The sequence below is a fragment of the Ptychodera flava genome, chromosome 1, assembly GCF_041260155.1.
Source record: "Ptychodera flava strain L36383 chromosome 1, AS_Pfla_20210202, whole genome shotgun sequence".
NCBI lineage: Eukaryota > Metazoa > Hemichordata > Enteropneusta > Ptychoderidae > Ptychodera > Ptychodera flava.
The window spans coordinates 35,427,150-35,443,141 of record NC_091928.1 but is presented as its reverse complement, the minus strand read 5'-3'; the positions used below and the strand labels follow the sequence as shown (position 1 = coordinate 35,443,141).

Here is a 15,992-nt window from a genome sequence, read left to right as displayed (position 1 = left end):
GCGAAGCTGCTGAACACGTAAAACACATCCCAGTAAACCTTACCGACCCCGTACTTTAATGGAATGCTCCATAGTGCATTGGCCTCCACTGTTTCATAACCAATGGTAACCGCGGGAAACAATTCTATTGCTGTAAAAAGTTACTTTCAAAATGTAAACTGATTCTTAATTGTCGATTTCTTGTTTGTGTCGATTAACACATATTTATGCATCATGGCGGGTCGTGTCAAACAGGCCGATCTGCGAAGGTTTTTCGGCGGCCGCAGCAACCAGCACCATGCAGGTTTGGTCGAGGCCGAAACGGCAGCTACGCCATGCGATACTGATACATCAGGTCCCCCGACCAAGTCAGCAAAATTACGAACATTCAACAGAAGTTGACTCAATAGATTTACTATAAATGGCTTCGATATTCTGAAGAGCGAAACGTCATGGAATGCGGTGTATGTTTGAAAGCGAATGTTACATGCCCGTTCATGGAAGGTTTTTGTAATTTTCAACATTCAACTCTCACTCGTCATCAGGACTCGAAAGTCGTCTCACAAGCGTTAAAATCCTAAGCATGAGGACCGGCAGTTGCAGGGTAAGAGCACAGTTACGAGTGGAGTGATACGTAGCGTAAGAGTAACGAACTCGAGGCGTACGCTGCACAATTACGTACTGTTTACCTGATCGCTAAACGTGACCTTCCATGCGATGTATTCACTGACATCATTCATCTGCAGAATCTGAACGGCTTAGACATTGAATATTACAAACGTCCTCAGATAGTTATGGAGTTTGAAGAGTGTATTCAACGTGCGATCGAGAAGTCCCTGATTGATAGCATACATGCAAGTGACGTCATCGGTATAATGTTGGATGAGACTTGTGTTGTGACATTTCATTCATAAGAAACTTGCAATACATGTTCGATATATTCAGAATGGCGAGGCGAATTTTTCTTTCCTCTGTAACCAGCAAATTACAGATGCCAATGCTGCAGAGATTGAAAACGCCTTGATTGAATTTTTGACTAGGAAAGAAATCTGTGACGCAGCCGTGACAAAATATATGGACTAGGAACAGACGGGGCGGCCGTAATGACCGGCCGTTTGAACGGGTTGGGTGCAAAATTAAAAGCCAGAAATCCCAACCTTGTTCAAGTGCACTGTGTTGCACATTGATTGAATCTTGCTGCTTCCCAAGCAGGCAGAGATATTGAATATTGCAAAGAATATAATATAATCCATTCATTGTATAAATACTTCATTGAATCTAGTGTGAGATATGACAAACTTAGGGAAATTCAAACTCTGTTGAATGGGAAAACAAAACAAATTACTGAGGCTACATCTGTTCGCTGGCTGTCGGTCGAATCAGCTGCCAAGATGGTTTTCATCAGTTTTGAGCCAATTGCCTTGGCACTTGCAAGTGACAAAAAAGGGGAAAGGCTGATGAGCTGTTGAAATTTATCTCTAATTCATTGTGTCTGCTATTCACTGCCTTATTGATTGATGTTCTTACTGTCATTGGAATTTTGAGCCTTACATTTCAGAAAGATTCTGTCACCTCTTATATCAAAAAAAGTGTTCAGTCTACTAGGGACACATTAAATAGAATGACTAATGATTCACACACTGTCAGAGACGTCTTTAATGATTTGGGTGATGTTCCTGGCAACCAATGGTCAGAAAAACACATACAAAAACATTCAAATACTGACAATCAGCCACTCAGACAGAGGTTCTGTGATGCAAGAGAAAATTATATCAACAAACTGCTGCAGAATTTAGATAGCAGATTTCCAGATGATGAGATGAATATTCTGGAGTGTTTTTGATGTGATTCTCAACCCACACACATATCCTGAAAATGTGGCTAACCTACCTGACTATGGGTCGACCAGCTTGATCACTGTTGATTCATTATAACAATACACCAGGTATTGATGCTGATAGAGCTAGGGCACACTTCCTTGTTTACAAACACTTCACAAGATCTCATAGGGAGGCACTGAATTTTGATATGTATATCAAGCTGTTGCTAACCGATTTTACAGAGGAGTATCCTGATTTTGCCATCCTAGCTAAAATTGCTCTTGTCATACCAGTGTCCTCTGCCCCATGTGAAAGGGGCTTTTCAGTACAAAATGCCATCAAACAGAGGGCACGAAATAGACTCAATCCTCAAAGCTTAATAGACTAATGTTCATCAAACTGGTTGGCCCCATCATAGATGATTTTGACTTCATGAACACTGCTACTGTAGGTTATTTGCTGAAGGAGCTGCTGGCAGAGTGTGAACTCAAACCTACTGGACTTGCTAGGTGTATGCCATTTCAGAGTATGAAATTACTTACCTTCTTGTCAATTTGACAAATTTGAATATTTGTTCAAATTTCACGTTGTGAACTTGTCATTAAAGTTATGAGATAATATCATGAATAATGTTCTTTGAATTGATCAATGAGGGCCCTCAGTATGAACTAGAATTTTCATGTAGGAATTATTTTAAGAAATATGCAACTATTTGCTGTGTGTTTTAATACTAATTGAACACAGTGAAGACCATGGCATTGATAAACTATAAAACATTTTTGTGAAATAAATTGGGACCCCCATATTTTGATGTAGGACTCCCATTTTCTAACACCAGGAGTCCCAGGGACTCTCAAAAGTTAAAAGTGATGTAAAACCCTGTTGACAGACAGACAGACATCAAACAGACAGACAGAAAAGATTTAATGATTGTGAATTAATGCACATTCAACACAGAAGAAAATAGTGACAAGCATATAACATGCACATTTTTGCAATACAAGGATTCATGCAGTTTAGGCAATACCAGAAGAAAAGGGAAAAGAAAATAAAGTGCATTGACAAAAGTTCAGTGATAAAAATATCAATACCTTGATTAAGCTGTAATCTAACACTGCAAATATCCAAATATATATCGGTATACATATACAGATATTATCTTAGAGCACTGTATATTTCAATATTTGGTTAAATAATAATTTTGGTTGAATAATAATTTGTTGTGAAACGTGTTGAAATTTCTCTGCAACTGTACATTGCCTTTACAGCAGCTTCCGATTTTTCATTTTTATGCATGATGGTATTTAGACTCTAGATGTTGACAATTTCAATAAATTCTAACCTCAAAATGATAGTAACAGGTAATCATATTCTGACAAGTAATTTCCCAGTAGTATCATAGTTTTACATGGCAGCAGCTCACAGGCGTAGTCTGCTGGCACAGCAATTTTCAATGGTGGGGCGCCCTCATGCAGGGAATACATTAGTCTTTTGTTTTTATTTAGCTGCAAGCCTTTTCACCGTTGCACGTTACAACACAAATACAGGGATTACAATGACACATATATGGAAGTCCTGAAACAAAAACCATGATGCTAATGGTGTCCTGGAACTTCCATTTAATTCCACTGCATAACACAGCAAAGGTTTTTTTAAAAATTTAACTCAACTTTAGAACACAATTGAGAAATATCACAACAAATCTGCTTTTTCCACGGTACTGATATGTCAACGATACTTTGATTCAGCTATGCAAGGAAAGTGAGCATCATGCAATGTACACATAGGCATGAGAGAAAGTAACGAAATAACAAACATTTTGCTGATAGAGAGTTATTATGAAGACTGTTGAGCAAAGAGGTGACCAAAATGAAAACCAAGACACCAGATACAAGATAAACAACAAAAAGCTTTATTTCTGCCTAGTATTGAAGGAAAGATGTATGTACATAGCAACTCAGGAAAACTTTAAGAAAAGAGCCTTTATGGAATGATTCCCCATGCATGAAATGACTATGTTGGCAGGTTCCATTTAATAGCATGGCAAGTAACGCAAGAGGCTTAAAGTAAGTATGAATACAGTTTCCCAAGAAATGAAAAGTGAAATGAATTTAAACAAAGAATGAGAATGACACTGATGTACAAGGCATACACTGATTCACACATGAATGACGATAAATTTACAAAATGATAAACCACAGAACCAGTTCCCCTTTGCCCTATTGTGCTTTCAATTGCGATGAGTGAAGTGATACCAAGACAATAAACAAACACAAAAGAAAATTTACACATAGACAAAGGTAAAAGTGAAAATAACTTCACAAATCATGTGAACTGTTTCACAGGGTACATAAAAAGTTGTAAAATCACCATTTGTTATGACACAATGGATGTTTGCTGTGTCACGTTTCTTGACTTGAGGTTGCCTCAGTGGAGTTGTTGTTTAATATGATTTCATTTTAAAATTTAAGTTAACCATACTGTGAACTTCACAAAAAATCTTGCAACGAATGAAACATGAGTATGCAAATCCCTGGAGAAGATAATGTTGTCCACTACTTTTCTGTGGACTATGTCTGCAGGGTTTGTTTGCCCCTGCAGTATATGCATGCGTGGAAATTGAAATTGTAGGGAGAAACAAGGAAAATTAGGTGATTTTTAAGATATCACATTAGGTCAAAAATATGTGGTTGCTGGGTTAATTTATCCTCCTAAAACAGTGAATTTTAATATCAAAGTGGAATTGCTTTTTTATTTGAAAACCAGGCAGCAGAATATTTTAGCCAATATCAGTGTAAATAAATAATCAAATTGTTGTTACAATTATTCATTATATAATTGACTGAGATTGAAAAAAAATACTGAAGACCTCAAAGGTTGACGTTTAATTTACCAATGATACCACATGTACTGGTAATCGTAACTTTTTATAACATTTTCATTATCGTTTGTTTTGTAAATTCCATACATTTTCTAGTACATGTATTATATATATTGGATGGCAAATGTATGAGGTTTGCCTTGACAAGGCATTGCATACAGCATGAAAATTATTATTCATGACAAATGAATTGTTCTTAAAAATAAAGCCCACTTGAACAAATCAGGCAGAATGCATTCTGTTTAATATATACTAAATATGTGATGTCATTCTTTTTTGACGAATGAATTCTCGTCCGGAACACAATTCAATTGTAAACAATAATACAAGGTATTGCATACACACGCAAGCTGTTATGACTTGTTATATCCTTGGCTTTTTGACATGATCTTGGAAGTAGAACAAAGAATCGATATTTTGCAAATAGAAAAACAATACTGAAAAATACATCAAACACCTCATGGATTTTTTGATGTACAAGGATTAATTGGTTTCAATCATATGAGATCAAGCCATGCACAATGATCTCAATTCCTTGTAAACTACAAAAGTTGAATCGTTTAGTGACATGTACCTGTTTGACTGCTTGTACAGATGTCATTTCCATGGCAACTGGTCCCTTTGTAACAAAATTTTGGGAGTCTAAAACTGCTTGGGAAGACAACTGTAAAATGCTGATGGGATCCCCTACTGGCTCTGCAAAGAAAAAAAAAGTTTTTTTGAATTTTGTTTGACTCAGAAAAAACTCTGCATATACTGATTCATAATGAACACATCACGATTTAGACTGAAAGGTCCCTCACTTGAGGATGCTCCCTATGCTCCCCTCCTCTTACGAGAGCCCTCGAGCGATGGCTCTTCCAGTCTAATCACAATTTTGAATCACCTGAATATTGAGAACAGCAAAGGCGAATACTAGAGCGCCCTCACAGTGAAGGGTGAGGAACAAATAAACTGTCATTTACGAAGATTGATTTGATTTATTATCAGTAACTTGCAAAACATGACTTCTGTACCATGGTAACAATTATACATGTACGAGCCATCTACTGCCTGTAACAAACATAATAAAAGACTGGCAAATATTTTCATTGGCAAATAAAACTTGTAGAGTTACTCATAAAGTGACAAAATCTGGATATGAAATGAAAGAAACACTGATTGAAACTCTGATAGCTGCTGATATACTTTTTAATGTATTTTAAGTAGTTTTGTCTCCTTATATTGTACAGTACAGTAAGTTCTCTTGATCTGTTTCTTAATAATGTTGAGGCTATACTCTTCAATATAGGCTGCCTAATTTGTCAAAGGTTCTTGTGTACAGGTGAAATCTACCCGCTAGTTACTACATACATGTACACTGTACGGTGTTGGCATATTTTAGTCTGAGTATTTGATTTACGGAACGAAAAATGAAAATATCATCACAAACATAACGAAAATGTTATCAAATGTTATGCCTGTAAGACTATTATTTCACACATTGTCTTTGTTCTCTCATGAATATTTGTTTGTCGTCTTGTCAGAATTTTTTGAAAAGATTGGATTTTTTGATGCTGGCAATATGTATGGTTTTGCAATCCAATAGCTTTATCATTATGATAGAATATGTAGTGTGGGTGTATTTTAAGTTTGTATGCGCCTCGAAAGTGAAAGACTTATTGCATGCTTGTTCATTTTCTGGTAATTAAATTTCTGTGGCAATGATATTTGATGACATAATTATTAAAATTGAGTATTAATTAATAATTAGCTAAACCGATATTTGAAAAACAAAAATGGAAAATAACAAGTGGCGCCATGATTCAGGCTACTGACGCATATGCCATGTAAACAATGCAACGACAAACCATCTGGTGCAGACTGTGATTAAGCTGATTTCATCGGGTTCATGAGAACCACACCCAAAAATAAACACTTAATAATATCCTGGACTGGTCAAAATTCTAAAAAAATTAATTCCAGAATATCTGAAGGTATTTTCATTTACCCTGTTAATTCTGCTATAGGAGAAAAATAGATTCAAATTTCTAATTTTGAACACAGTTCAACACGTTGACATTATGATGTCAAGCCTTCCCTTTGTGTGCTGCCCTCTAGAGGCAAGCATGAACCATTTGATATGTAGTATTTCTTTTGTGGAAGAATAATTCTATTAGTAGGGCATTGGTATTCTCTGCATGGTATCACACACAGATAGTCTGAACATTTATGATCTGGAACATATTGATATCCAATATAATACGAAGACTACATTGTATATCATGTTCCATGGTGAGGTTTCAAAGTACATGGTGGTTGCCAGGCAACAGCTATTTCAACCATTTTTTTGGTGGTTTCAAGTCACTGAATCTATGATATCAATGTCTGAAGATATTGCTGAGTCAACATGATAGCATGCAAGGCCATATCAAACTGATGCTGTATTAATTACATTTATTGATAATGTGTCTGAAAAATGGCATGAATATCCCATATACATGTACAGTGTCTACCGTACATACCGGTACATGTATCTGATCACAGGATTTTCATCACAGGAATATTTGGATATTGTGGCTGATGTACCAAATGATATTTTAAAGCAAACTGAAAAAGGAAACATAAGCCAGGAATGTTGCTAATTTAATGCATTTATAGGAAGCACTATGCAATATACATACATGAATTTACATATCATAATTACGTAATATTGCAAGACAGACATATGCGGTTTCCATGACATTGTTTCATTTTGTCTATAATTGCATATTCTTTTTATGGTTATTTCTGTGTTAATTCAGCTCATTAACAATGTCTTCATGATGGCACAACAATGTGACTTGATATCCCCAATATACAGGATTGTTCACCCCTCTCTGTCTCATGTACTGGTCTGACCTCAGTGTAGCAATATTGCTAACCCACAACCCTAATTATGAATGGTGACACTATTGCTGATCACAATTGAACACACAATAGCAACTATGTAGTTTTGGTTGGTGATATAAATATAATACTGCTAATGGAATATTACATAGCGTGGCCATAATAAATACCGGTAAATCACATTTCACATGATCATAGCATTAACAGTGTCTAATTACCGGTATGTACAGATTTTTATCCATCATTTAGGATTTTGAACCAATCAGGCGTTGTTAATCTGTCCCCTTGGCGACAGCTGTTACCAGGCAATTAGGAAATTGGTCGTACGATTCCAATTTTGAAGCTTTCAATAACTGTTTACACCAAAGTGGCCGTAAGTCACAGGCTTATGCACAGAATCACAAGGTATACATACATGGAATCACAACACAACAATGCATCCAGACGTCGCACCCAGTAAAGTCTACAACATCTGGTAGTATCCTAATTGATTGTTGTGATTATTTTACCCCCCAGCACGCTCACATAATTTCAGCTTACTGAACAAAGAAAACATTGCACACCGCATGACATCATTCAGCCATTTCAGAAAAGCAATGATCTGTGAGAATTCAGAATCATGTGCAAAATGAGAACTATTGCAACCAAATAAAATGAAAAAATTCTTTCACATTAAACGTACCCCCAAACCACTTGTAAATGAGTGATTTGTAGATATCATTTGCACTGTCAATCAAAATACTGCAGTTTATTCAAATCATGTTTGCATCTCTTCATGATGGTTTGATATTTATGTTTTAAATAGTACAACTGCCTGTAGACCTGTGTGCATTTCAACTGAACAAATGTACAGTGAACTACCGGTATATCTAAAATTAAAGTACATCATATACATTGTACCACTGTACAGCTCTGTATAGAATTCACAGACTAGCTGGTGAAGCTCAAATAATTAACTTGTTATTTCTTTTTGAGTTGCTTTTCGAAAATATTAACTATATTGTAACAGTCGAATGTATGCCTAAACTTTTTCATTCTCACTAAGATTTTCATTCAAATTTAGTATTCTTATATACGGTAATTGTTATTAGTGTAAACTTCTATGAGGTCATATCAGGTCATCTGCAGACACAGACCTACTGGTACATGTATGTGTACATGACTGACATTAAAGTATTCATAAAAATTTGAACTATCACATTGCATGCCATTGAGACAAACAATTTCCATGAGGGTAAAGTGATCTGAAGTTTGTCTTAGACTGCTCACAATGCCCGGCCATGTTTATCATGCTAGTTGCTAAGCAACAAATCATCCCATTCAGAACAACATAGATTGACTTTTAGAAGTAAGGATCTACACTGTACAGAACATTCACGCTATACACAATACTGTCCTAAAGTGCAGTGTATCGGATTTGGTGTCTGGCACTACATACAATAGAAACTACTGTACACCTGAATATTTTAGTTTCCACCATGACTTTTATGCTGGCAAAAATATCTAGAAATTCAGCTATGAAGAACAACAATGGACATTACACACAAAGAAGGGTTATTGATAAGTTGAAGTATTTCAACATGATTTCAGGAGAAAGACAACATGAATTTACACACAAACAACAAAAACAGTAATATATACCACAATATATCGTTTATCAGCATAGTATGGTAAATCCACCTGGTTTATATCTCTCTGAGATTGGAATCAAACATAAATTAACCTAGTCAAGTGGTGATCAACCAAGATAAGCACAGTGCCTCTCCACTATTTACAAAATATTCAGATAGCCAAGGAACTTGTTGATAGCTGAGGATTTCTGTATCCCCTTCAGGTGATATTTATGTATTGATTACCTTTTTTGACTCATGGCAAAATACCACACCAATGTTTGTTTTATCAGGGAGATTGGAACATACCTGTACAGGTACTACAAGGCAAGTCTGAAACCTAATCACCCTGATTTCTATAAAGTTACAGGAGGGAAAATAACGGTTAAAAGAAATAAAAGAATTGCAGGAACCAACAACTGTAAATATCAAGTAGCTTGAGCTGGGCTGCATGTAAACCAGAGTGCTTTGAGTACAGTTCATGAGTGCACTGGTGTATGTTTGCCAATGTACATGCCGGTACATGCATACATGTATATTGTGTACCTGGTACATGTATGGCAGAGCGCTTCTTGTGCAACAAATATTTGGGCTCTCAAACTTTTACAATGCTTCTGTGGTGTACCGGGTACCACTAAGTGGGGGCTCATTTTGAAGCTCATGGAGTAACTATTAGAACATTGCGTACCGGTACATGTATTTTTGCCAAATTTCAAAAATAAATTTCCTCAAAAAGTTAACCAAAGTACGGTGGCCATTTTGAATTTCAAATGTCAGTAAATATTGGGGCATTGATTGTTTCGTTGGTTTCAAATTTTCCAGGGTGACCCCTTTATGCAGCAAAATATACAGAGGAGAGTGTAAAGTTAGGTAAAAGTTGAAGTCTTTCAATTTTGAGGCGTAAACTACATGGTATATGCAATGACAGTCCCAACAGATAGCACTGTAATTATGTGCTCTTCCATTTGTGAATCAGTATGACACATGTATACGGCTTTTGTTCCCATTCTTGTGTCCAAAGGTAAAGACGTGCCATTCAAACAATACAATTGAGCCAAACCATTTTGATAAACATTTTTTTTGGTTCATTTTGTTCATTTTAACTATGAATTTATGTAATTTATTATGAGATCTGTTGCTCAAAAACAAGAAAATTGGGGGAAATATTATAACGCACACCGTTCCCTCGTTTTCAATGTACCTTACATACCGGTACAAGTCATTGTGCATGCTGGGGCGAGAGAAGGAATTTGTGTAATCTTTTACTCATATTCCACCTCGGTGATTGTCATCAAGTATGGATCAAGGATAAGATTTATGGTAGGATCAGCCTAATCTGTTGAAATTGGTGCATGATATTAAAAATTCTTCCGAAGTTCAGGTTGAGCTCGGTCTGATACCCTATCATCAAGTGACCGCTGGGAAGTGTTGAAGGTTCCCTGTACTTATCAACCAAAAAAAGCTGAAATCAAAATACTATCCATATATCTTGATGACCAGTTGATCTATGCATTAAAATGTATAAAAACTGATTAAAAAAAAAAGAAGAAAGGATTCACAAATACATGTACCCTGGGGTCCAAAACCCCTAAAATGTTGCACAATTTACAGAGGTGTTGTACAGGTTACCACGACAACAAATATAAACATCTCCTGCTTTAAGTTAAATGAACATGCCCGGTACAGTACATACCTGTATACATGTACATGTACTGGTACTCATACATGTACATACATGTACTCATACTCATAGATACATGCCATGATATCATTGATATTCATACCGGTATACCGGTATGTACCGGTACAACGTACATGTAATTGTGCTTTACTGTTAATATGGTCTGCATTGAGGTAGAAATGTGTCTCAAGGACAGATATTTGGACTCTAAACTTCTCCAAGTACTATGCTAGTTAGATGCTGCTTTTGTTAACTCATTTTTAAAACTTGTGTAAATTAAGGTTCATCTTTCCTGTGTTTTGTGAAAATGAAATTTTTCTCAGGGAGTTATATTACATGTATAGGGATGGCATCCATTTTGTACCTAAATAGTACAATAATTTGCACTATGACCCATGATTTTGAATTTTTTATATCAAAAAAGAGATATCCAACAGTTTTTCCACAGACAGTTTGTGGAACAGCTGAAGCGCTAGTTGTTACAACTTTATGCATTTTGTATACAATGATTCATAACATTGTTACCAGTGATTTGTTCTGTTTGTTTATTTTCTGTTTGTTTTAAGGTTGTGCAGTGTGGGCAACCTCTTCCTGTTGGGGAACATTGTATCACACGGAAACTGAGCACGCAGTACATGTATATATAGTTTTTTGTGCACACAAGAAAAGTTACAGACGTGAAAATGCCTTGATTATCCAATTTTACTGAAATAAATAGAAAAAATAACTTTAGCTTGATGGCAATATTGTTTTCAAAGTGTAATTTTGCAAAATGATACCTTGATATGACTACACGTTCATGTAACTAAATGAATGGCTTTATATCGAAAAATGCATGAATTTATTGCATGACACGTCATGGTAAATTTAAAAGCTGACACAAATACCACTCAAGTATGTCGTACTTACGTAAACATACATGCACCGGTAATCGGATGGGAACACGTAAGCAGGAAGACCAGAATTTTTTTGCTGTTATGATGATAGCATGTTTGCTTTTAAAAGGATTTAGAAAAAATCCGCCAGGTGACAGATAAAATCCATAGAATTCGCAGCCAGATACAAATTCCATGACCACCTGACCACCAGTGTAAATGTAAATAGTTATGACAGCTTGGGTGTTGAGGATGACACAATCCCACCAGCTTAAATTATTTCTTTTGTACTTTTTAGGTGACGTACTCAAATAATCCGTTCTAATGTGATACGGCTTTGTGTAAGTATCAAAAAAGAGAATATGGTCAATCCAAACAGCATGTTCTTCAAAGTCAAATTATTTCAAAATACTACTGTAAGATTTAGTATACTGTCTTATCAATACTGTTGTAGATGTTTTAATGTATGAATACTTTTATTACAATCATTGTACAATTTTGTTCCTTATGGGATCCACTCCGTGAGGTGCAGTGTCCAGTATGTAGCCGTTGATTTGATCTCAAATCTGTATATTAATGCCAGCACATTACATTAACACGTTTTACTGAAATGACTAATTTAGTAATATGAAAAATGTTAAATTTTTATATATACAGAGAATACCGGTAGGCGTAAAATATTATTAAGCTCAATCATTAAAACTATTTGGGCTACACGTAGCCAGTAAATTTGGTCATCCCTGAATTTCATGAGATGGACTGCCAGAAATACGTAGTCAACACACAGTTGCCGTAATATCACAACAACTGATGCATAGCAAATTTAGTAGTATAGTGTTCTATCCTTATTATTAGTAAAGTCACATGACAAGTCATATGATAAACATTTGGGGTGGAACAAAAAGTAAAAGACATTTCAGTAGGCTTCAGTGGCAAAGTTCTTTTTCATTTACGTACGGCATAAAGAGTACCAGTCTTGGGTCAAGATACATGTAACTTTTGACCCTAGAATGCCTGAGGCGGATATTCGATATGTGGTGCAAATTTTACAACTCTTAAAACCAAGCTCGCAAAAAGTGGGTGACCGTGGCTTGAAAGACATTTCAGACATCCTCAAGGACACAAACACTCTGTTTAATTAGATTTGCATGTGATCCAGCCCTAAAAGTAATTTTGATGATCACTTTAGGAGTGTTCAGAAAATTGTACAATGTGTTAATTGTTTGTCCTACCAAACTATTCTGATGTCTGTATGCTTCAAGGGAGTCATGAGAACAGACACACAGTCACCAATATGTTTATATGAGACTGCCTGGTGAAACTATCACTTTGTAAATTGAGAACATTCAGCTACTATATGTATTTTAGAAATGTATCATACTTCCTTTAAGTTCCTTATAATAACACCATGTAAAATTCCATAAGAGTGGGGGAGGGTGGGGGTGTTTTCAGTGAGAGACCCCCTCAAAAACAACTATGCCGACGTGACCTAACCAACCATTCTGAACCCTTTCACCACCATGGTTTGTCCCAAATCCATTGTTTACTATGGTAAAGTTGGACCTGTATACAGGGAACTGGGGGTGAAAGGGTTAATGGATGATAGTCAAATTCATAAAAGGTTTTCTTGCCCTTAAAACATTTATAAATGCACCATCTTGGGTTTAAAGCTCCATTAGCTGTATCTTTTGGCTATTTTTTCAGAACTTTTGTTTATGGTTTGCCTACACTTTCTGCATTGAATCCCTAAACTGTAATTTAATACCAAGCATATCATTACAACCTATATGAGTATAATCTACATTGTTATTGTTGAAAATTGTATTCAAGTCCGGACTAGAATCCATTTGTAAACAATAAACAATGATCACTACACACATACAAGCTGAGTTGACAAAAAGAATACCAAAAAATTTCGACATGACAAATGGATTAGGGTCAGACACGTTAGTTGATATACAGAAACAGAATACTGAAAAACTTGCCACAAGTTACAGCTTACATGTATGTCCCTTTATTAAATTCATTAACACAGCCTATACAGGTGTGTGTTACGCTCAATGTTATTTACATTGAAAAATTGAATTTTAGTTCAGACTAGAATTATCATTCAATAATACCCAATGCCATACATACATGTAGTTCACAGGAAAACCAAAACTAACAAGCAAACAATTAAGGGGAAACAATAAATCGAATAAGAATCGAAATAATTGCCATAGCAACACATGAAACACATTCACACGCAACATCAGTATTTAATATCACTACTCACTGAATCTCCTTTCACATTTATGTGTAATTTACGACAGTGTCATTTTTGACAATAAATCATATGATATATGTCTTTATGGTCAGTCAAAAGCATAATCCTTTAAAGAGTTGTTAATTTAAGCTTTTTAATATGGCTTACACATGTATAAAATTGTCACTATAGGAAGTTTAAGTTTCATAACTCATAAAATATATTACTCATAAAATTTATACAGAATTATTGGTCAATATTTAGATTGCTTGACTCACATTTTGTAAATATTGGAAGTTTAACTTTTCCAGACAGTATGCTGATTTAATAATTGATCAATACATGCAAATATTTATCAATACATTCCGGTACTTTTTCTGTAATCTGTGCAGTTCTACTGATTTACAACTTGTGGAAATATCAATAATCAGTTTTTTGAGCTGTAAAATGTGGAACATGCATCTGGGATTCAACATATAAAATACTGGTACACCTGATACATGTACCAGTGAGTGAAAATGTGTATGGAAAGAAAGTATAAGCATACATGTAGATGTAGAAAAGTTAAAAAGTGCTATACTAACTTAACCCTTTCACCCCCATTTCCCTGTATAGAGGTACAGATTTACCATAAAAAAACAATGGGTTTGGACCAAACATCGTGGTGAAAGGGTTAATCAACTAGCACATGCACAGAAAAGATAACTTGATTGATTGATTAGTCAAAAGGTACTTTATTTTCTTCAATCTGATGCCAAAACTTTGTAGTTTTCATTAACACCTCAACATTATATTCTCGTAGATACCAAATTTCAAAGGTGTATCCCTCTTCTTGGATGAGAAAATTTTCCACTGGGAAATTATTAATTGACCAATATTAATATCCAGTCAATGTACATGTACTAAAGTCTGGTAAAAAATGAACACGTAGAACCACATAGTGCAAGCACATATGTCTGAATTTATGATCGGGCATGCACAAAAAATGAACTATTCCAGGATACACGTACAATATGTGAAATTTTAAGGTACATGTGGTGAATACGCCTCAGGACAGATGCTTGGACCCTCAATTTTTACCATGAGGCTTTTTGATACCGGTATACTGTCTTAGTGTTATGAAAAGCAAAAACTTGACTTTTCCTCATAGAAATAATTCGGGGATGGTGGCCATTTCGAATTTCAAAGATGGTTAAATTTCGCTGGTTACAAAATTTGTAAGAGTGACCCCTGATATTTATTCTTGATTATGAAAGAGAATGGTTGCGTTTTCTTGAGGCAAATTAGAGCAAATTTTAAATATTTCATCTTTTAGGTGCGTACTGTATATACCGCTACTATCTTTAATAATACAAAATATTTTTTTTAAATATCAATGATTTCAAGAGCTACAGAATGGTTCTTCAATTTTAAAACAGAAATAATTTTCATAACTTTTGTGTGATCACATGACCTCAGGTCATTTTGTCATGTGACCAGACAAAAATCCAAATACACATATGTACTGTAGGAGAGTGTAGTCTTTTTTTTTTGGTGTGGTATGTTCTTTTCAACATTACTGCACATGTTTATAAATATAGGTCTTGATTTATCACATTTGGTCTCTTGCGATCAAACAAAGAAACTAAAATGAAGTAATTAATGCATAGATCAACTGCTGACATTTCCATATTGAAGTTTATGTCTATTTCAATTGAAATGACTGATATGGGGTTGTGAGAATCGATTATTGCACAATAATAAATCTGTGTTCAGCCCTCTGACATTTCCATACTAGAGTATGTGTATATATCGAAATGATTGATGTGGGGTTGCAAGAATCGACAATTACACAACAATAAATCTGTATTCAACAGATTGTGTATTATCTACGCATCAGATACCATATGCTGAGCGTGTTTTGTTAATGCGTTAACAGGGACCTCAGTAGGGCACGGTCACGCCCCGGTCTATCACGTTACTTGTAACGTACTGAATCATTTCCATAAATAGGCACATCGCATGTACCCCTTGTCAATATTTTTGGACAGCGT

The 15,992-nt window shown here is 35.4% G+C and overlaps 1 protein-coding gene across 1 annotated transcript in view; it reads right to left on the bottom strand.

The window, feature by feature from the left end:
* LOC139136085 (mucin-5AC-like) overlaps nucleotides 1-15,992 on the bottom strand; it is a 43,750-nt gene that overhangs the window by 16,910 nt on the left and 10,848 nt on the right. Inside the window, exon 2 of the mRNA XM_070703872.1 lies at nucleotides 5,255-5,376. Within this exon, the coding sequence (XP_070559973.1) occupies nucleotides 5,255-5,376 (122 nt within the window). The remainder of the gene's footprint in view (nucleotides 1-5,254; nucleotides 5,377-15,992) is intronic.